Raw genomic sequence first — 20,371 nt, 5'->3', positions numbered from 1 at the left:
TTCTCTGTCTCTGTCTCTCTCTCTCTCCCTCTCTCTCTCTCTCTCTCTCTCTGTCTCTCTCTGTCTGTCTCTCTGTCTCTCTCTCTCTCTCTCTCTCTCTCTCTGTCTCTGTCTCTGTCTCTGTCTCTGTCTCTCTCTCTCTCTCTCTCTGTCTCTCTCTGTCTCTCTCTGTCTCTCTCTGTCTCTCTCTGTCTCTCTCTGTCTCTCTCTGTCTCTCTCTGTCTCTCTCTGTCTGTCTGTCTGTCTGTCTGTCTCTCTCTCTCTCTGTCTCTCTCTGTCTGTCTGTCTGTCTCTGTCTGTCTGTCTCTGTCTGTCTGTCTCTGTCTGTCTGTCTGTCTCTCTGTCTGTCTGTCTGTCTCTGTCTGTCTGTCTGTCTGTCTCTGTCTCTGTCTCTGTCTCTGTCTCTGTCTCTCTCTCTGTCTCTCTCTCTGTCTCTCTCTCTGTCTCTCTCTCTGTCTCTCTCTCTGTCTCTCTCTCTCTCTCTCTCTCTCTCTCTCCGGGTGTGTGCGTCTCTCTCTCTCTCTCTCTCTCCGGGTGTGTGCGTCTCTCTCTCTCTCACTGGGTGGGTGTGTCTCTCTCTCACTGGGTGGGTGTGTCTGTCTCTCACTCTGGGTGGGTGTGTCTGTCTCTCACTCTCTGGGTGGGTGTGTGTCTCTTTCTCTCTCTGGATGGGTGTGTCTCTCGCTCACTCTCTGGGTGGGTGTGTCTCTCTCTCACTCTGGGTGGGTGGGTGTGTCTCTCTCACTCTCTGGGTGGGTGGGTGTGTCTCTCTCTCACTCTCTGGGTGGGTGGGTGTGTCTCTCTCTCACTCTCTGGGTGGGTGTGTGTCTCGCTCACTCTCTGGGTGGGTGTGTTTCTCTCTCACTCTCTGGGTGGGTGGGTGTGTCTCTCTCTCTCTCTCTGGGTGGGTGGGTGTGTCTCTCTCTCACTCTCTGGGTGGGTGTGTCTCTCTCTCACTCGGTGGGTGGGTGTGTCTCTCTCTCACTCTCTGGGTGAGTGGGTGTGTGTCTCACTCGGTGGGTGGGTGTGTCCATTGAAGGTGGCAACGCAGGTCAATAGAGTGGTCAAGAAGGCATACGACATGCTTTCCTTCATCGGACGGGGTATTGAGTACAAGAGTTGGCAGGTCATGTTACAGTTGTATAAGACTTTGGTTCGGCCACATTTGGAATACTGCGTGCAGTTCTGGTCGCCACATCACCAAAAGGATGTAGATGCTTTGGAGAGGCTGCAGAGGAGGTTCACCAGGATGTTGCCTGGTATGGAGGGCGCTAGCTGTGAAGAGAGTTTGAGTAGATTAGGATTATTTTCATTTGAAAGACGGAGGTTGAGGGGGGACCTGATTGAATTGTACAAAATCATGAGAGGTATAGACAGGGTGGATAGCAAGAAGCTTTTTCCCAGAGGGGGGGATTCAATTACTAGGAGTCACGAGTTCAAAGTGCGAGGGGAAAAGTTTAGGGGGGATATGCGTGGAAAGTTCCTTCTGCAGAGGGTGGTGGGTGCCTGGAACGCGTTGCCAGCGGAGGTGGTAGACGCGGGCACGATGGCGTCTTTTAAGATGTATCTAGACAGATACATGAATGGACAGGAAGCAAAGAGATACAGACCCTTCGAAAATAGGTGACATGTTTAGATAGAGGATCTGGATCAGCGCAGGCTTGGAGGGCCGAAGGGCCTGTTCCTGTGCTGTAATTTTCTTTGTTCTTTGTGTGTGTCTCTCTCTCACTCGGTGGGTGGGTGTGTCTCTCTCTTACTCGGTGGGTGGGTGTGTCTCTCTCTCACTCGGTGGGTGGGTGTGTCTCTCTCTCACTCGGTGGGTGGGTGTGTCTCTCTCTCACTCGGTGGGTGGGTGTGTCTCTCTCTCACTCGGTGGGTGGGTGTGTCTCTCTCTCACTCGGTGGGTGGGTGTGTCTCTCTCTCACTCGGTGGGTGGGTGTGTCTCTCTCTCACTCGGTGGGTGGGTGTGTCTCTCTCACTCGGTGGGTGGGTGTGTCTCTCTCTCACTCGGTGGGTGGGTGTGTCTCTCTCTCACTCGGTGGGTGGGTGTGTCTCTCTCTCACTCGGTGGGTGGGTGTGTCTCTCTCTCACTCGGTGGGTGGGTGTGTCTCTCTCTCACTCGGTGGGTGGGTGTGTCTCTCTCTCACTCGGTGGGTGGGTGTGTGTCTCTCTCACTCGGTGGGTGGGTGTGTCTCTCTCTCACTCGGTGGGTGGGTGTGTCTCTCTCTCACTCGGTGGGTGGGTGTGTCTCTCTCTCACTCGGGTGGGTGTGTCTCTCTCTCACTCTCTGGGTGGGTGGGTGTGTCTCTCTCTCACTCTCTGGGTAGGTGGGTGTGTCTCTCTCTCACTCTCTGGGTGGGTGGGTGTGTCTCTCTCTCACTCGGTGGGTGGGTGTGTCTCTCTCACTCGGGTGGGTGTGTCTCTCTCTCACTCTCTGGGTGGGTGTGTCTCCCTCTCACTCTCTGGGTGGGTGGGGGTGTCTCTCTGGGTGGGTGTGTCTCTCTCTCACTCTCTGGGTGGGTGTGTGTGTCTCTCTCACTCTCTGGGTGGGTGGGTGTGTCTCTCACTCTCTGGGTGGGTGGGTGTGTCTCTCTCTCACTCTCTGGGTGGGTGGGTGTGTCTCTCTCTCACTCTCTGGGTGGGTGGGTGTGTCTCTCTCTCACTCTCTGGGTGGGTGGGTGTGTCTCTCTCTCACTCTCTGGGTGGGTGGGTGTGTCTCTCTCTCACTCGGTGGGTGGGTGTGTCTCTCTCACTCGGGTGGGTGTGTCTCTCTCACTCTCTGGGTGGGTGTGTCTCCCTCTCACTCTCTGGGTGGGTGGGGGTGTCTCTCTGGGTGGGTGTGTCTCTCTCTCACTCTCTGGGTGGGTGTGTGTGTCTCTCTCACTCTCTGGGTGGGTGGGTGTGTCTCTCACTCTCTGGGTGGGTGTGTCTCTCTCTCACTCTCTGGGTGGGTGGGTGTGTCTCTCTCTCACTCTCTGGGTGGGTGGGTGTGTCTCTCTCTCACTCTCTGGGTAGGTGGGTGTGTCTCTCTCTCACTCTCTAGGTAGGTGTGTCTCTCTCTCACTCTGGGTGGGTGTGTCTCTCTGTCACTCTCTGGGTGGGTGGGGGTGTCTCTCTCACTCTCTGGGTGGGTGGGGTGTGTGTCTCACTCTCTGGGTGGGTGTGTCTCTCTCACTCTCTGGGTGGGTGGGGTGTGTGTCTCACTCTCTGGGTGGGTGGGTGTGTCTCTCTCTCACTCTCTGGGTGGGTGGGTGTGTCTCTCTCTCACTCTCTGGGTGGGTGGGTGTGTCTCTCACTCTCTGGGTAGGTGTGTATCTCTCACTCTCTGGGTGCGTTGGTGTGTGTGTGTGTCTCTCTCTGGGTGGGTGTGTCTATCTCTCTCTCTCTGGGTCGGTGTGTCTCTCACTCTCTGGGTAGGTGTGTATCTCTCTCACTCTCTGGGTGGGTGTGTGTGTGTCTCACTCTTTGGGTGGGTGTGTCTCTCTCTCTCTCTGGGTGGGTGGGTGTGTGTCTCTCTATCTCTGGGTGGGTGGGTGTGTGTCCCTCTATCTCTGGGTGGGTGGGTGTCTCTCACTCTCTGGGTAGGTGTGTCTCACTCTCACTCTCTAGGTAGGTGTGTCTCTCTCTCACTCTGGGTGGGTGTGTCTCTCTGTCACTCTCTGGGTAGGTGTGTGTCTCTCACTCTCTGGGTAGGTGTGTGTCTCTCTCACTCTCTGGGTGGGTGTGTGTGTCTCTCTCACTGGGTGGGTGGGTGTGTCTCTCTCTCACTCTCTGGGTGGGTGTGTCTCCCTCTCACTCTCTGGGTGGGTGGGGGTGTCTCTCTGGGTGGGTGTGTCTCTCTCTCACTCTCTGGGTGGGTGGGTGTGTCTCTCTCACTCTCTGGGTGGGTGGGTGTGTCTCTCTCACTCTCTGGGTGGGTGGGTGTGTCTCTCTCTCACTCTCTGGGTGGGTGGGTGTGTGTCTCTCTCACTCTCTGGGTGGGTGGGTGTGTCTCTCTCTCACTCTCTGGGTAGGTGGGTGTGTCTCTCTCTCACTCTGGGTAGGTGGGTGTGTCTCTCTGTCACTCTCTGGGTGGGTGGGGGTGTCTCTCTCACTCTCTGGGTGGGGTGTGTGTCTCACTCTCTGGGGGGGTGTGTGTCTCACTCTCTGGGTGGGTGGGTGTGTCTCTCTCACTCTCTGGGTGGGTGGGTGGGTGTGTCTCTCTCTCACTCTCTGGGTGGGTGGGTGTGTCTCTCTCTCACTCTCTGGGTGGGTGTGTATCTCTCACTCTCTGGGTGCGTTGGTGTGTGTGTGTGTCTCTCTCTGGGTGGGTGTGTCTATCTCTCACTCTCTGGGTCGGTGTGTCTCTCACTCTCTGGGTAGGTGTGTATCTCTCTCACTCTCTGGGTGGGTGTGTGTGTGTCTCACTCTTTGGGTGGGTGTGTCTCTCTCTCTCTCTGGGTGGGTGGGTGTGTGTCTCTCTATCTCTGGGTGGGTGGGTGTGTGTCCCTCTATCTCTGGGTGGGTGGGTGTCTCTCACTCTCTGGGTAGGTGTGTCTCACTCTCACTCTCTGGGTGGGTGTGTCTCACTTTCTGGGTGTGTGTGTGTGTGTGTCTCTCTCTCTCTCTGCATGGGTGTCTCACTCTGGTGTCCCTCTTTCTCTCTCTTGGTAGGGGTCTCTCTCTGGGTGTCTCTCTCTCTGGGTCGGTGTGTCTGTCTCTCTGTCTCTGCATGAGTGTCTCACACTCTCTGCGTGGGTGTCTCTCTCTCTCTCTGGGTGGGTGTCTCTCTCTCTCTCTGAAGGGATGTCGCCCACTCTCTGGGTGGGTGTCTCTCCCTCTCTTTTCTCTCAGGGTGGGTGTCTGTCTGCCTACCTCTCTCACTCTGGGTGGGTGTGTGTCTCGCTGTTTGCATGGATGTCTCTCGTTTGCTCTCTCTCTCTCGCTCTCTCTCCTATCTCTATATCTCTGTCTCTCTGCGTGTGTCTCACTCATTCTGATTTGTTACTCTGGCTGTGTCTGTCTTGGGTCTGGGTGTTTAACTGCATCTCTGTCTGAGCCTGTGTCTCTCTGGGTGGGTGTGACTCGATGTTGTGTCTCACTCTGGGTGTTGTGTCGCACTCTGGGTGTGTCCGTCTCTTTTTCTCTGCGTCTCTCTCTCTTTCTCTGCGTCTGTCTCTCTCTCTCTGGGTCAGTCTGTTTCTCTCTGGGTCTCTCTCTCTGTGGGTGTATTGTATTGCTTCAATTGTATAAAGCTTTGGTGAGACTGCACCTGGAGTATTGTGTACAGTTTTGGTCTCCTTATTGTCATGCTCGGCCGCCACCTGCCAAGAAGGAACCACATTGGTTTTATCATGAACATTGATTTTTAACTCTTATTGGAGCGAGCAAATGTCTTGTTAAATGGATCAGCCGTGGCTGGAAAAAAACATTTACATACTAAAAGACATCAAAGGTGAGGAAGAGACTGAGTGAGACCAGTGGTGTTTAAAAAGAGCAGCGGCAGCGTGCCTGAGTTTTGAAAGGGGAAGCCAACAGTGACATCACAGGAGAGCTGCAAGGTGATTGGTTGGTGAGTAGCAGCTGTTAGAATATCTTAAAAAATAAGGGTTTTTTTGTTGAAAATAAAATCTCTGGAGATAAGGTGAGTACTACTAAAGTGTTTTTTTTCAAGAATTTTAGATTGAAGTGGGTAGAACAAGGCCCCTAGTATAATTAGTATTTTTTAATTCAGGGAGTAACTAATTAATCTAAGGGTAAGTCATGGCAGGAGAGCTCAGCCCCGTGATATGCTCCTCCTGTGCTATGTGGGAAATCAGGGACGCTTCCAGTATCCCTGACGACCATGTGTGCAGGAAGTGTATCCATCTGCAGCTACTGACTACCCGCATTACGGAACTGGAGCTGCGGGTGGATTCATTGTGGAGCATCTGCGATGCTGAGGAAGTCGAGGATAGCATGTTTAGTGAGGTGGTCACACCACAGGTAATGGCTGCACAGGCAGAAAAGAGATGGGTGACCACCAGATGGAGTAGTAGGCGCAGGCAGGTAGCGCAGGAGTCCCCTGTGGCCATCCCCCTCTCAAATAGATATACTGCTTTGGATACTGTTGTGGGGGATGACCTCCCAGGGGAAAGCAGCAACAGCCAAGTTCGTGGCACCACGGAGGGCTCTGCTGCACAGCAGGGGAGAAAAAGGGTTGGAAGAGCTATAGTGATAGGGGATTCTATCGTAAGGGGTGCAGATAGGCGTTTCTGTGGCTGCAAACAAGACTCCAGGATGGTATGTTGCCTCCCTGGTGCTCGGGTTAAGGATGTCTCGGAGCGGCTGCAGGACATTCTGAAAGGGGAGGGTGAGCAGCCAGAGGTCGTGGTCCACATTGGTACTAACGACACAGGCAGGAAAAGAGATGAGGCCCTGCAAAGTGAATATAGGGAGTTAGGCAGAAGGTTAAAAAGCAGGACCTCTCGGGTTGTAATCCCAGGATTACTCCCTGTGCCACGTGCTAGTGAGGGTAGGAATAGGAGAAGGCAAATGAATGCGTGGCTGAAGAGCTGGTGTAGGCGGGAGGGCTTCAGCTACTTAAATCATTGGGAACTCTTCTGGTGCAGAGGTGACCTGCACAAGAAGAAACGGTTGCATCTAAACTGGAGGGGGAACCAATATCCTTGCGGGGAGGTTTGCGAGCACTACTCGGGAGGGTTTAAACTAGTCTTGCCGGGGGGTGGGACCCAAAGTAGTAGTCTCTCAGATGAGATATTTGAGGCAAATGTAGAGGTTAAAGCAAGCAAATCCAGTAGGCAGGCCGGGCAGGGGCAGGACAGGGAGCGTGGAAGGTCTGGTAGGCTAAACTGCATTTACTTTAATGTAAGAAGCCTTACAGGTAAGGCAGATGAACTCAGAGCATGGATCGGTACATGGGATTGTGATATTATTGCTGTAACAGAAACGTGGTTGAGGAATGGGCAGGACTGGCAGCTCAATGTTCCAGGGTACCGATCTTTCCGGCGTGACAGGGGTGGAGGTAAGAGAGGAGGGGGAGTTGCACTATTGATTTGGGAGGAGATCACAGCAGTACTTAGAGAGGATATCCCGGGGGGAATGTCCAGAACTTAGAAATAAGAAAGGGGTGATCACTTTGATGGGATTATACTATAGGCCCCCCAAAAGTCAGAGGGAAGTGGAGGAGCATATATGTAGGGAAATCACAGATAGGTGTAGGAATTATAGGGTTGTGATAGGTGATTTTAGTTTCCCTAATATTGACTGGAACTGCGTTAGTGAAAGGGATCAGATGGGGAAGAATTTGTTAAGTGTGTCCAGGATAGTTTTCTGAAGCAGTATGTGGATGGCCCTACTAGAGAAGGGGCTACACTCGACCTCCTCTTAGGAAATGAGGATGGGTAGGTGGTTCATGTGTCAGTGGGGGAGCACTTTGGGACCAGTGACTATAACTCCATTAGCTTCAAGATAGTTATGGAAAAGGATAGGACTGGTCCTCAGGTTGAAGTCCTAAATTGGGGGAAGGCTAATTTCGATGGCATCAGACAGGAACTCTCAAAAGTTGAATGGGAGAGGCTGTTTACAGGTAAAGGGACGTCTGGCAAGTGGGAGGCTTTTAAAAGTGAGATAGAAAGAGTTCAGGGCTGGAATGTTCTTGTTAGATGGAAGGGCAAGGCTGGCAACTTTAGGGAACCTTGGTTGACGAGGGATATTGAGGGTCTGGTCAGGACAAAGAAGGAGGCATATGTCAGGTATAGGCAGCTGAGATCGAACGAGTCCCTCAAGGAGTATAGGGGATGTAGGACTACACTTAAGAAGGAAATTAGGAGGGCAAAAAGGGGCCATGAGATTTCCCTGGCAGATAAGATAAAGGAGAATCCTAAAAGATTCTATAAATATATTAAGAGTAAAAGGGTAGCTAGGGAGAGAGTAGGTCCCCTTAAGGATCAGTGTGGCAATCTATGTGTGGAGCCACAGGAAATGGGCGAGGTCTTAAATGAATATTTGTCGTCCGTATTTTCTGTGGAGAAGGTCATGGAAGCTAGTGAGTTCAAGGGAGGGAACACCGATATCCTGGACCATATCAACATTACAAAGGAGGAGGTGTTGGAGATTTTGAAGCGCATTAAGGTGGATAAATCCCCAGGGCCTGACCAGGTGTATCCTAGGATGCTATGGGAAGCCAGGGAGGAGATTGCTGGGGCCCTGGCAGAGATTTTTGTATCATCGTTAGCCAGGGGTGAGGTACCAGAAGACTGGAGGATAGCTAATGTTTAAGAAGGGCAGCAGGGATAAGCCAGGGAACTACCTGCCGGTGAGCCTTACATCAGTGGTGGGAAAGTTATTGGAAGGGATTCTGAGAGACAGGATTTATATGCATCTGGAAAGGCATGGTCTGATTAAGGTTAGTCAGCATGGCTTTGTGCGTGGGAAATCATGTCTCACGAATTTGATTGAGTTTTTCGAGGAGGTGACCAAGAAGATTGACGAGAGTAGGGAGATGGACGTTGTCTACATGGACTTTAGCAAGGCCTTTGACAAGGTCCCACATGGTAGGCTGGTCCAGAAGGTTCGAACACATGGGATCCAGGGTGAGCTCGCAAATTGGATACAAAATTGGCTTGGTGATAGGAGGCAGAGGGTGGTAGTGTCAGATTGGAGGCCGGTGAGCAGTGGTGTGCCGCAGGGATCGGTGCTGGGCCCTCTATTGTTTGTCATATATATTAATGACTTGGATGTGAATGTAGGGGGCATGATTAGTAAGTTTGCAGATGGCACCAAAATTGGTGGTATAGTGGACAGTGAAAAAGGTTGTCTAAGGTTACACCAGGATATAGATCAACTGGGAAAGTGGGCAAGGGATAGGCAAATGGAATTTAACGCAGACAAGTATGAAGTGATGCATTTTGGGAAGTGAAACCAGGGCAGGACATATACAGTGAATGGCAGGGCCCTGGGGAGCGTTGTTGAGCAGAGAGACCTTGGCGTGCAACTACATAGTTCCCTGAAAGTGGCAACACAGGAGACAGGGTGGTGAAGAAGGCGTATGGCATGCTTGCCTTCATTGGCCGAGGCATTGAGTACAAGAGTTGGGACGTCATTTTACAGTTGTACATGACGTTGGTTAGGCCGCATTTGGAGTACTGTGTGCAGTTCTGGTTGCCGCACTACAGGAAAGATGTGGTTAAGCTGGAGAGGGTGCAGAAAAGATTCTCAAGGATGTTGTCTGGTTTGGAGGGCTTGAGTTATAAAGAGAGATTGGATAGGCTGGGTCTGTTTTCCCTGGAGCGAAGGAGGCTGAGAGGGGACATGATAGAGGTATATAAAATTATGAGAGGCATAGATAGGGTAGATAGCCAGAGTCTGTTTCCCATGGTAGGGGTGAGTAAAACTAGAGGGCATAGATTTAAGGTGAGAGGGAGGAGGTTTAAAGGGGATCAAAGGGATAAACGTATCACACAAAGAATAGTTGGTATCTGGAATGAGCTGCCTGAGGAGGTGGTGGAGGCAGGAACAGTAGCGACATTTAAGAGGCATCTGGACAGGTACTTGAATGAGCAAGGCATAGAGGGATATGGAATTAATGCAGGTGGGATTAGTATAGATGGGCATTATGGTCGGCATGGACGCGGTGGGCCGAATGGCCTGTTTCTGTGCTGTACGACTCTTATGACTCTATAAGTGCATTCCAGGGCCTGCTAAGGAGGATACAATCTACAAGGGCCAGGACTGGTTAGATCAGCTGGTCCTATGACTACCTGTCTGGTCCAGGGTTTTCTTTTGAACTGGCCACGGAGTTTGGAGGCAGAGTGTCTGTTTGCTCCTGGACTGAGAAGATCTCTCCTGTTTGCTCCCATCTCTTTCTCACAAGCCTCTGAATCCATTGAAGACACATGAACCCCAAACCATAACAACAACTCTTCAGATATTGCCTAAAACCTTTCCACTTTATTTTTCTTCTGCTTTTTTCTGTCTCTATTTGCATATATTTATCGCATATGCATGCTAACATGGGGCGCATTGTGTATCCATTGGCGTTATCCAAATTAGAGTTCAAGTTTAATAAATTTCAACTTTTCTTTAAACCTAAGAAAGCCTGTTTGTACTGGTTTCTTTGCCTTATAATTGGAAAGCAGTGAACAAGGATTCACCAAGGGGGAGCTAAAAAGACAATGTGTTTAAAATTAAAACCCTGTTACGGTAACAAGAGGTGAAGGCTGAGAGGGAACCCTAGACACCTTTCTCACCTGGTCGTAACATTGTCTAAGGAAGGATATACTTGCCACAGAGGGAGTGCAACGGAGATACACCAGACTAATCCCTGGGATGCCGGGATTGTCTTAAAAGGAGAGATTGCAGAAACTGGGCTGTATTCTGTAGAGTTTCGAAGAATAAGCGGTGATGTCATTGAAACTTGCAAAATTCTTACAGGTTGTGACAGGGTAGATGTGGATAAGATGTTTCATTTGGCTGGTGAGTCTAGACCAAGGGGACACAGTCTCAGAATAAGGGACATACCATTTAAGACAGATGAGGAGGAATTTCTTTGAATATTAAGAGGGTGGTGAACCTGTTGAATTCTCTTCCCCAGAGGGCTGTGGAAGCTCAATCACTGAGTGCGTTCAAGAATACGAACGACATCAAGGGAAATGGGGGTAGTGGGGAAAAATGGCTTCGAGGTAGATGATCAGCCATGAACTGTTTGAATGGCGGAGTAGGCTTGATGGGCTGAATGGCCTACTCCTGCTCCTATTTCTTATGATCCTAAAAGGTCAAAGACAAGTTGGTGGAATGGACGGACAAGTCGCAGATGAAGTCCAATGCCGAGAAGTGGCAAGTAATTCATTTTGATAAGAACACAGGGAGACAATATAAGATGAAGGGTACAACGCTGAAGGGAGTGCAGGAGCTGAGGGGCCTGTGTGTATATGTGCTTAAGTCATTGAAGGTGGCAGGACAGGTTGCGAGCATGATTAATAAAGCATACAATATCCTAGGCTTTAATAATAGGGGCATAGAGTACAAGAGCAATGAGGTTATGTTAAACTTGTATAAAACACTTGTTCGGCCTCAGCTGGAGTATTGTGACCAGTTCTGGGTGCTGCACTTTAGGAAAGATGCGAAGGCATTGGAGAAAGTGCAGAAAAGATTCACGAGAATGAGAAACTTCATTTACAAAGATAGATTGGAGAAGTTGGGACTATTTTCTTTGGAAAAGAGAAGGCTGAGAGGAAAGGATCAAGAATGCGAGGGCACAGATTGAAGGTATTTGGCACAAGAAGCAAAGGTGACATGAAGAAAAACTTTTTCTCACAGTGAGTGGTTAGGATCTGGAATGCACTGCCAGAGTGTGTGGTGGAGGCAGGTTCAATTGAGGCATTCAAAAGGAAATTAGTTATCTGGAAAGAAAGAATGTGCAGGGTTATGGGGAGAAGGCGGAGAAGTGGCACTGAGTGAATTGCTCATTTGGTAAGCTGGTGCAGACACGATGGGCTGAATGGCCTCCCTCTGTGCTGTAACAATTCTGTGATTCTGTGCTGAATGTCAAGGGGATACAGCTAGATTCTCTCCTGTTGGTGATGGTTATTGCCTGGCACTTGTGTGGCAAAAATGGTACTAGCCACTTATCAGCCCAAGCCTGAATATTGTCCAGGTCTTGCTGCATGTGAGCATGGACTGCTTCAGTATCTGAGGAGTTGTGAATGATACTGGATGTTGCAATCATCAGTGAACATTCCCACTTCTGACCTTATGATGAAGGGAAAATCATTGATGAAGCAGCTGAAGATGGTTGGGCCTCGGACACTATCCTGAGGAACTCTTGCAGCGATGGGGCAGAGATGATTGACCTCCAATAACCGCAACCATCTTCCTTTGTGCTAGGTATGACTCCAAACAGTGTAAAGTTTTCCCCCTGATTCCCATTGGCTTAAATTTGCTCTTTGTTTCTTTGATGTCACACTCGGTCAAATGCTGCCTTGATGTCGAGGGCAGTCACTCTCCTGTCACCTCTTGAATTCAGCTCTTTTTTCCATGTTTGGACTAAGGCTGTAATGAGGTCAGGAGCTGAGGGGCCCTGATTGAACCCAAACTGAGCATCAGTGAGCATATTTTTGCTGAGTAAGTGCCGCTTGATGGCACTGTTGATGACACCTTCCATTACTTTGCTGATGATTGAGAGTAGACTGATGGGCTGGTAATTGGCTGGATTGAGTTTGCCTTGCTTGTAGTGGACAGGACATACCTGGGCAATTTTCACACTGTCGTGTGGATGCCAGTGTGTAGTTGTACTGGAACAGCTTGGCTAAGGGCGTGGCTCGTTCTGTAGCACAAGTCTTCAGTGCTACAGCTGGGATGTTGTCAGAGCCCATAGTCTTTGCTGTATCCAGAACCTTCAGCTGTTTCCTGATCTCATGTGGAGTGAATGGAATTGTCTGAAGACTGGAATCTGTGATGCTGGGGACTTCAGGAGGAGGCCGAGATGTGACTGAAGATGGTTGCAAATGCTTCAGTCTTGTCTTTTGCACTGATGTGCTGGGTTCCCCCATAATTGAGGATAGAGATGTTTTTGGAGCCTCCTCCTCTGGCTAGTTGTTTAATTGTCCACCACCATTCATGACTGGATGTGGCAGGACTGCAGAGCCTTGTTCTGATCCGTTGGTTGTGGGATCACTTAGCTCTGTCTGTCACAGCTGCTTCCACTGTTTAGCATGCATGTAGTCCTGTGTTGTAGCTTCACCAGGTTGGCACCTCATTTTGGTTTGGGGAAGATTGCATTGTTGATGAATTGGTGATTAATTCTGTTGGATAAAGTGGGAGATTGTCCATGACCTGTATCCTTTTTGAAACAATGCTGTTATTTCCCTGATAGGAGCTGGATGAAGGTCTCAGCAGCCACCAGCCAGTGTACAAAACATTAAATGCCTCTGGCACAGATATCATACGGCAGCTTTCAACAGCGGATGGATGTCTCCTGCAGGAGAAGCTGGATGGTTTAAATAAACGCTGGATGGCAATTGTTGCTGAGGTTAAAGATCGACACCAAAGGTAAATGAACATCCCTTGGTATGGCAGATGTTTCTTTTAAAGAGGTGGAATTTAAATCATTTTTTCAGCACCTACCGAGAAAAATCGTGGAGGAAACCTATCTTCACAGAGAAGCGTATGACTATTAGTGTGCAATTTTGCTTGAAACGTGTCTATTGAACCATCTTTGCTACTGTCTGGAGTTCTTTTCTGTTCTGCAGAGTGCATTGGAACTTTTAATGTGTGAAAAGTGCTTTTTAAAGCTTAATTTGTTTTATGCCTTGTTTAATTTCACTTTGACGTAAGATCTAATGTATTATGTTGAAATAACATTTAACCAGCACCAGTGGCTTGGTCGGTGAGAAAAGACAGTCAATTAGAGATGTCTGTAAAGTGTTAGATCTGAGCTTTGACGTTGCCATGAGTTAACAGAATGAATATTCTTTACTTTCGAGGCTGTATGTAAATGTTTAGTTTAGTTTAGAGATACAGCACTGAAACAGGCCCTTCGGCCCACCGAGTCTGTGCCAACCATCAACCACCCATTTATACTAATCCCATATTCCTACCACATCCCCACCTGTTCCTATATTTCCCTACCACCTACCTATACTAGGGGTAATTTATAATGGCCAATTTACCTACCAACCTGCAAGTCTTTTGGCTTGTGGGAGGAAACCGGAGCACCCGGAGAAAAGCCACGCAGACACAGGGAGAACTTGCAAACTCCACACAGGCAGTACCCAGAATTGAACCCGGGTCGCTGGAGCTGTGAGGCTGCGGTGCTAACCACTGCGCCACTGTGCCGCCCTGTCAACAGAGCAAGTTTTGTACAGCTGCTTGGTTCTGCAGTTGCTAAGAACTGTGTTATTTTCTGTTTCTTAGGTTGGACGGAGATGGCCAGCGATACACTGATTTAAGGAGTCAGCTGGATGAATTTGGTTTGTGGGTAGATAAGGTGCAGGACTCTTTAAGGGCTGTGCATTCACCGCCGAGGGAACATGATCTGAAGGAACTAAAGGCAAGCCTAACGTAGCTTGTGTGTTTAGTGTCATATACGGCACAGAAGAAGGCCATTGAGTCAATGCCAGCTCTCCACGGAATTTAGATCTATGTTGATGTACTTCTAAAGCATTTTAGGTTTTAATAGTCCCTTTTTAAAAAAGAGACTTTGCCCTTGAGATTGCCTTAATGGTGGATAGCATCCTCTGGCTGAGAATGACATGTTGCCCTCCCTTATTACCTCTCTAAGTAGAGTTGGGGAGTGTGCAAGAGAAACTTGTTTTGATTTATCCTTTGTCCAGCAGTTGTCCCGGCATACACACACCTCTATTTTTCAGCTAGCCATCAATGTGACATGGCTATTCAATGTACCTTTAGAGATTTAATATATTAATTCCCCCATAGTCTTTGTACCATAAGCTAATAGGAACAGCTTTTCTTTGCCTACCTTCTCTAAACCTGTCATAATCTTGTACACCTCTATCGAATTTCCCCTCAATCTCCTTAGCTCCAAGGAGAACAACCCCAACTTCTGCAACCTAACCTTGTAGCTAAAATCCCATATCCCTCATCCCTGGAACCATTCTGATAAATCTCCTCTGCACCCTGTCAAGGACCCTGACGTCCTTCCTAAAGTATAGTGAAATGACCTGAATGCAATACTCTAGTTGTAGCCAAATCAGAGCTTTGTAAAGGTTCAACATAACTTGGAAATATTGTGAACTGTGAGGAGGAAAGTAATAAACTTCAAGAGGACATAGCTTGGGTGCAATGATCAGACAAGTGACAGATGAAATGTAATGCAGAAAAGTGTGGAGTGTTTCATTTTGGTGGGAAGAAAGAGAGGTAATATAAATTAAAGGGTACAATTCTAAAGGAGATGCAGAAGCAGAGGGACCTGGAGGTATATGTGCACAAATCATTGAAAGGTTGCAGGGCAGCTTGAGAAAGCGGTTAATAAAACATATGGGATCCTGGGCTTTATAAATAAGGGCTTAGAGTACAAGAACAAGGAAGTTATGATAAACCTGTATAAAACCCTGGTGTCAACTGGAGTATTGTGTTCAGTCTGGGCGCCACACTTTAGGAAGGATGTTAAGGCATTAGAGAGAGTGCAGAAAAGATTCCAGGGATGAGGAACTTCAGTTACGTGGATAGGTTGGAGAAGCTGGGACTGTTCTCCTTGGAGAAGAGAAGGTTGAGTGGAGGTTTGATATAGGTGTTCAAAATCATAAGGGGTCTGGGCAGCGTAGATAGGGAGAAACTGTTCCCATAGGTGGAAGGTTCAAGAACCAGAGGACACCGACTTAAGGTGATTGACAAAAGAAGCAATGGCGACATGAGGATCTGGAATGCACTGTCTGAGAGAGTCATTGAGGTGGGTTCAATCAAGGCCTTCAAAAGAGAATTGGATAACTATCTGAAGAGAAAACAATTTGCAGAGCCATGGGAAAAAGGCGGGGTAGCGGGACTAGGTGAGTTACTCTTGCAGACAGCCGGCATGGATATGGCAGACTGAATGGCTTCCTTCTGTGCTGTAACCATTCTCTGATTCTATAATACAATTTCCTGCATTTGTACTCAATACCTCAATGTATGAAACCCAAGATCGCATATGCTTTGCTAACTACTCTCCCAATATGTTCTGCCACCTTCATGTGCACATGAACCCCAAGCTACTGTTTAGTCTGTATTGGCTCTCCCTATCCTTTCTGCCAAAATTCATCACCTCACACTTCTCAAATTCCATCTGCCATTTGTCTACCCATTCTGCTACCCTATCTGACCTGCTGCAGTCAATTTGTATCATCCTCACTGTTTGCCGTACCTCCGTAAGTTTTGAGTCATGGGCAAATTTTTAAAACTTTCTCTGCATTCCAGTATCCATGAATATCAAAAAAAAGCAGTGGCCCTAGCACTGAACCTTGGGGAACACCACTACCATTCAACCATTTACCACGACTTTATGTTTTTTGTCCTTAAGTCAATTTTTTATTCAAGTTGACACTGAACCTCATTTTTGTTAACCAGCCTTTTATGTAGTACTTTGTCAAACGCTTTCTTAAAATCCATAGAGACAACAATCATTGCATTTCCTTCATCAACCTTCTCTTTCTTCATCAAAAAATTCAATTAGATTCGTCAAGCATGATCTGCCTTTTACAAATTTTCCCTGATTATTGTTTTTAAAACCTAACGCACCACTGGTAAACCAACTGGCCTGCAGTTACTAGGAATGTCCTTGCACCCTTTCTTGAATAAGGGTGTGACATTTGCCACTCTCCAATCTTCTGGCACCTCCCCTGTATCTAGGGTAGATTGGAAAATTATGGCAAGCCCTTCCGCTATCTCCACTCCTACTTCCTTTAGCAAGTTGGGCTGCAAGCCATCCGAACCTAGTGACTTATTCGCGCTAAGAATAGCAAGCCTTTCTGGTATGTCCTGCCTATCAGTTTTCACCCCATCCATTACCTCGACCATCTCCGCTACCATGTTAACAACCGCTTCCTTAGTAAAGACCAATGCAAAGTACTCATTAAGTATTTTAGCCTTGCCCTGTACCTAAGCATATATCGCCTTCTTTGTCCCTAATAGCCCCACCCCACCTCTTATTACCTGCTTACTATTTACATGCCAGTAGAATATTTTTGGGTTCCCCTTTTATGTTAACTGCTGTTCTGTTCTCATATTCCCTCTTTGCCAGTCTTGTCTTCCTCTTCACTTCCCCTCTCAACCTATTCTATTTGGCCTGGTCCTCACTTGAATAATTCACCTGACATGTATCATACACCTTTTTTTGTTTCATCATATTCTCTATCTACCTCATCATCCAAACAGCCCTGGCTTTGGTTCCCTTTCACGCTTATTGGAATTTGCCCATCTGTACCTGAAGCATCTCCTCCTGAAAGAATATCCATTGTTGCATGACAGTTTTTCCTGTCAGTCTCTGGTTTCATTTTATCCTGGCTAGATCCCTTCTCATCCCATTGAAGTTAGCCCTCTTCCAATTTAGAAGTTCTGCTCCAGGTTGTTCTTTGATTTTCAGTAGATGCTGCTGAACTAGAGTGTTGGCATAGTAATGATTAGGCAACTGTAATCGTTGGCTAGGTTGTATTTGCAGATTGTTGCTTTAGTTCAGTACAACTCTCTATTGCTCACAGGTTCCAGCAACAGACTTGGAGTTGCGCAGTGAGAACCTGACCATGATGAATAGTATTGCACAGTGTCTGCTTTCAGATAAAAACCTCAGTCTACAAGAGAGAGACAAACTTTCTGCAAAACTTAGAAATATCAATTCAAACTGGAGTAAGGCAAGTATTTCTTTTATCAAAATTACTGCTAATAATTGACATAATTCATGGTAAGTTACTATAAGGGGACTGGCCATCATTTTGGAGTGCTGAAAAGGGAAGGCTTTCAGCTGACAGAGGCAGGAAGTGTGTTGCTTTAAATCTCCAATTCCATTGTTGCTGAGAGTACAACTCCTGTTTCCATCACCATTTGGGTCTAGCTCATTCCAGTTGTTTTTACTTTCAACTGTGAACAAGCCAAAGGGCAGGTGGAACATTTGGCAAAGGTCAATGATTTCATCCATCAATTATGTAAATAAACCTCTTTTTAAATCTTTTCCAATTTAAAAATGTATTATAAATATTTATTGAGCAGCCTTGTATTATACCCGATACAGTGCTTTTTAAATGAATAAATAAAACAAGATTAAGCATCTATAATTTCCCATAGGCAGTGAGCTAAGATGTGAATAATGATGACAGACTGCTTGCCTTATTTCAGTGCTGTTGGTTCCTTCTGTCTTTTTTGGGGGTGGAACCCACAATGACTGAAAATGCTGCCAAGTGAATGCCAAAAGTTAAAAATTGACTTAATTAGGTGGTTCAGACAACTTTGGGCCAGCAAGAGGTGCTGCAAGGGTGAGTTAATCCCTCTGATGCTGACAGCATGATCACAGCAAGAGGGCATTTAGTTCTCGAAGGATCAACAAAAAAAAATTTAGTTTTTCAAATATTCTGTACACCTTATGTAGCTCATGTTCTGTCTGATGATTACAAACTCAGATAAATTTTATTTCTGATGCATTGTCTGGCCTTTTTAATAAGGTGTGCAAAGAATTGCCTGTTAGAGTGAAAGAAATTGAGATTCAGCTTCAGGATAATGCTCACTTCAAAGGAAGCCTGGAGGAGCTGTCCACCTGGGCAGCAGTTACCAGGCAGAAGTTACATGCCAGAGGATCACCTTTACCTGGAACAACACAACTTCATGTAAGTTCCACTTGAGAGCAGATAGGTACAGAAAGTATGTTAGCGTTGTACTGTTAGTGTTTTACATATACCAGTCTGTTCTCCTTGTACCAGTAGAAATTTGATGTATCTAGTTTGTATGCCTTGCAGTGCAGTTCAATTTTATTTATGATCTTCAAAATCCTTCAGCTGATTAATTTTTGGCATACCCAATACATCTGTCATGTTGGCACAGATCTGTGCATGATGCCACTATCAATGGTTTTGACATGAAGAAAATCTGTTTAGTGCAGACTTGCTGAGAGGTTAAACTCAGGAAACTGTTAAGGTTAATTGATACTCTGAGCCCTGTACATAATTCATAAAGTATTAAATGCTACCATAAATTGCAGTTTACTTACAGAAGGTTTGTATTTTAGACTAAATGTGTTATCCAATAATATACAATGAGGCATTGAATTAAAGGTGCAGTCTGCCAAAGTAAAGAGCAGTACAGATCAATTCTGCACCCTGGCCCGCTGCTGTTAGTCTATCTGGTTGGTTGGAAATGGGGCTGCTGTGGAGTTGGCGGTGGGGTGAAGGGGGGCTGCTGCCGCCGCGGAGCGTGGGGGACGTTGGGGTCGCCGCCGCAGAGCGTGGGGGACGTTGGGGTCGCCGCCGCGGAGCGTGGGGGACGTTGGGGTCGCCGCCGCGGAGCGTGGGGGACGTTGGGGTCGCCGCCGCGGAGCGTGGGGGACGTTGGGGTCGCCGCCGCGGAGCGCGGGGGACGTTGGGGTCGCCGCCGCGGAGCGCGGGGGACGTTGGGGTCGCCGCCGCGGAGCGCGGGGGACATTGGGGTCGCCGCCGCGGAGCGTGGGGGACGTTGGGGTCGCCGCCGCGGAGCGTGGGGGTCGTTGGGGCAGTCGCCGCGGAGCGTGGGGGTCGTTGGGGCAGTCGCCGCGGAGCGTGGTGGTCGTTGGGGCAGCCGCCGAGGAGCTTGGGGATCGTAGGGGCAGCCGCCGTGGAGCGTGGGGGTCGTTGGGGTCGCCGCCGCGGAGCGTGGGGGACGTTGGGGTCGCCGCCGCGGAGCGTGGGGGTCGTTGGGGCAGTCGCCGCGGAGCGTGGGGGTCGTTGGGGCAGTCGCCGCGGAGCGTGGGGGTCGTTGGGGCAGTCGCCGCGGAGCGTGGTGGTCGTTGGGGCAGCCGCCGAGGAGCTTGGGGATCGTAGGGGCAGCCGCCGCGGAGCGTGGGGGACGTTGGGGTCACCGCCACGGAGCGTGGGGGTCGTTGGGGCTGCCGCCGCGGAGCGTGGGGGACGTTGGGGTAGCCGCCGCGGAGCGTGGGGGACGTTGGGGTAGCCGCCGCGGAGCGTGGGGGACGTTGGGGTCGCCGCCGCGGAGCGTGGGGGACGTTGGGGTCGCCGCCGCGGAGCGTGGGGGTCGTTGGGGCAGTCGCCGCGGAGCGTGGGGGTCGTTGGGGCAGTCGCCGCGGAGCGTGGTGGTCGTTGGGGCAGCCGCCGAGGAGCTTGGGGATCGTAGGGGCAGCCGCCGTGGAGCGTGGGGGTCGTTGGGGTCGCCGCCGCGGAGCGTGGGGGACGTTGGGGTCGCCGCCGCGGAGCGTGGGGGTCGTTGGGGCAGTCGCCGCGGAGCGTGGGGGTCGTTGGGGCAGTCGCCGCGGAGCGTGGGGGTCGTTGGGGCAGTCGCCGCGGAGCGTGGTGGTCGTTGGGGCAGCCGCCGAGGAGCTTGGGGATCGTAGGGGCAGCCGCCGCGGAGCGTGGGGGACGTTGGGGTCGCCGCCGCGGAGCGTGGGGGTCGTTGGGGCTGCCGCCGCAGAGCGTGGGGGACGTTGGGGTAGCCGCCGCGGAGCGTGGGGGACGTTGGGGTCGCCGCCGCGGAGCGTGGGGGTCGTTGGGGCAGTCGCCGCGGAGCGTGGGGGTCGTTGGGGCAGTCGCCGCGGAGCGTGGTGGTCGTTGGGGCAGCCGCCGAGGAGCTTGGGGATCGTAGGGGCAGCCGCCGCGGAGCGTGGGGGACGTTGGGGTCGCCGCCGCGGAGCGTGGGGGTCGTTGGGGCTGCCGCCGCGGAGCGTGGGGGACGTTGGGGTCGCCGCCGCGGAGCGTGGGGGACGTTG

The 20,371-nt window shown here is 49.7% G+C and overlaps 1 protein-coding gene across 7 annotated transcripts in view; it reads left to right on the top strand.

The window, feature by feature from the left end:
- Positions 1–20,371, top strand: part of LOC137376165 (utrophin-like) — a 904,611-nt gene that overhangs the window by 355,419 nt on the left and 528,821 nt on the right. For all 7 annotated transcript variants that reach the window (XM_068044198.1, XM_068044197.1, XM_068044199.1 and 4 more), the window contains 4 exons: positions 12,854–13,029; positions 13,894–14,029; positions 17,172–17,321; positions 18,126–18,287. In XM_068044198.1, the coding sequence (XP_067900299.1) occupies positions 12,854–13,029; positions 13,894–14,029; positions 17,172–17,321; positions 18,126–18,287 (624 nt within the window). The remainder of the gene's footprint in view (positions 1–12,853; positions 13,030–13,893; positions 14,030–17,171; positions 17,322–18,125; positions 18,288–20,371) is intronic.

The sequence above is a fragment of the Heterodontus francisci genome, chromosome 13, assembly GCF_036365525.1.
Source record: "Heterodontus francisci isolate sHetFra1 chromosome 13, sHetFra1.hap1, whole genome shotgun sequence".
Taxonomy (NCBI): domain Eukaryota; kingdom Metazoa; phylum Chordata; class Chondrichthyes; order Heterodontiformes; family Heterodontidae; genus Heterodontus; species Heterodontus francisci.
The sequence above is the reverse complement of the archived record's forward strand: the minus strand, read 5'-3'. Positions and strand labels throughout refer to the sequence as shown.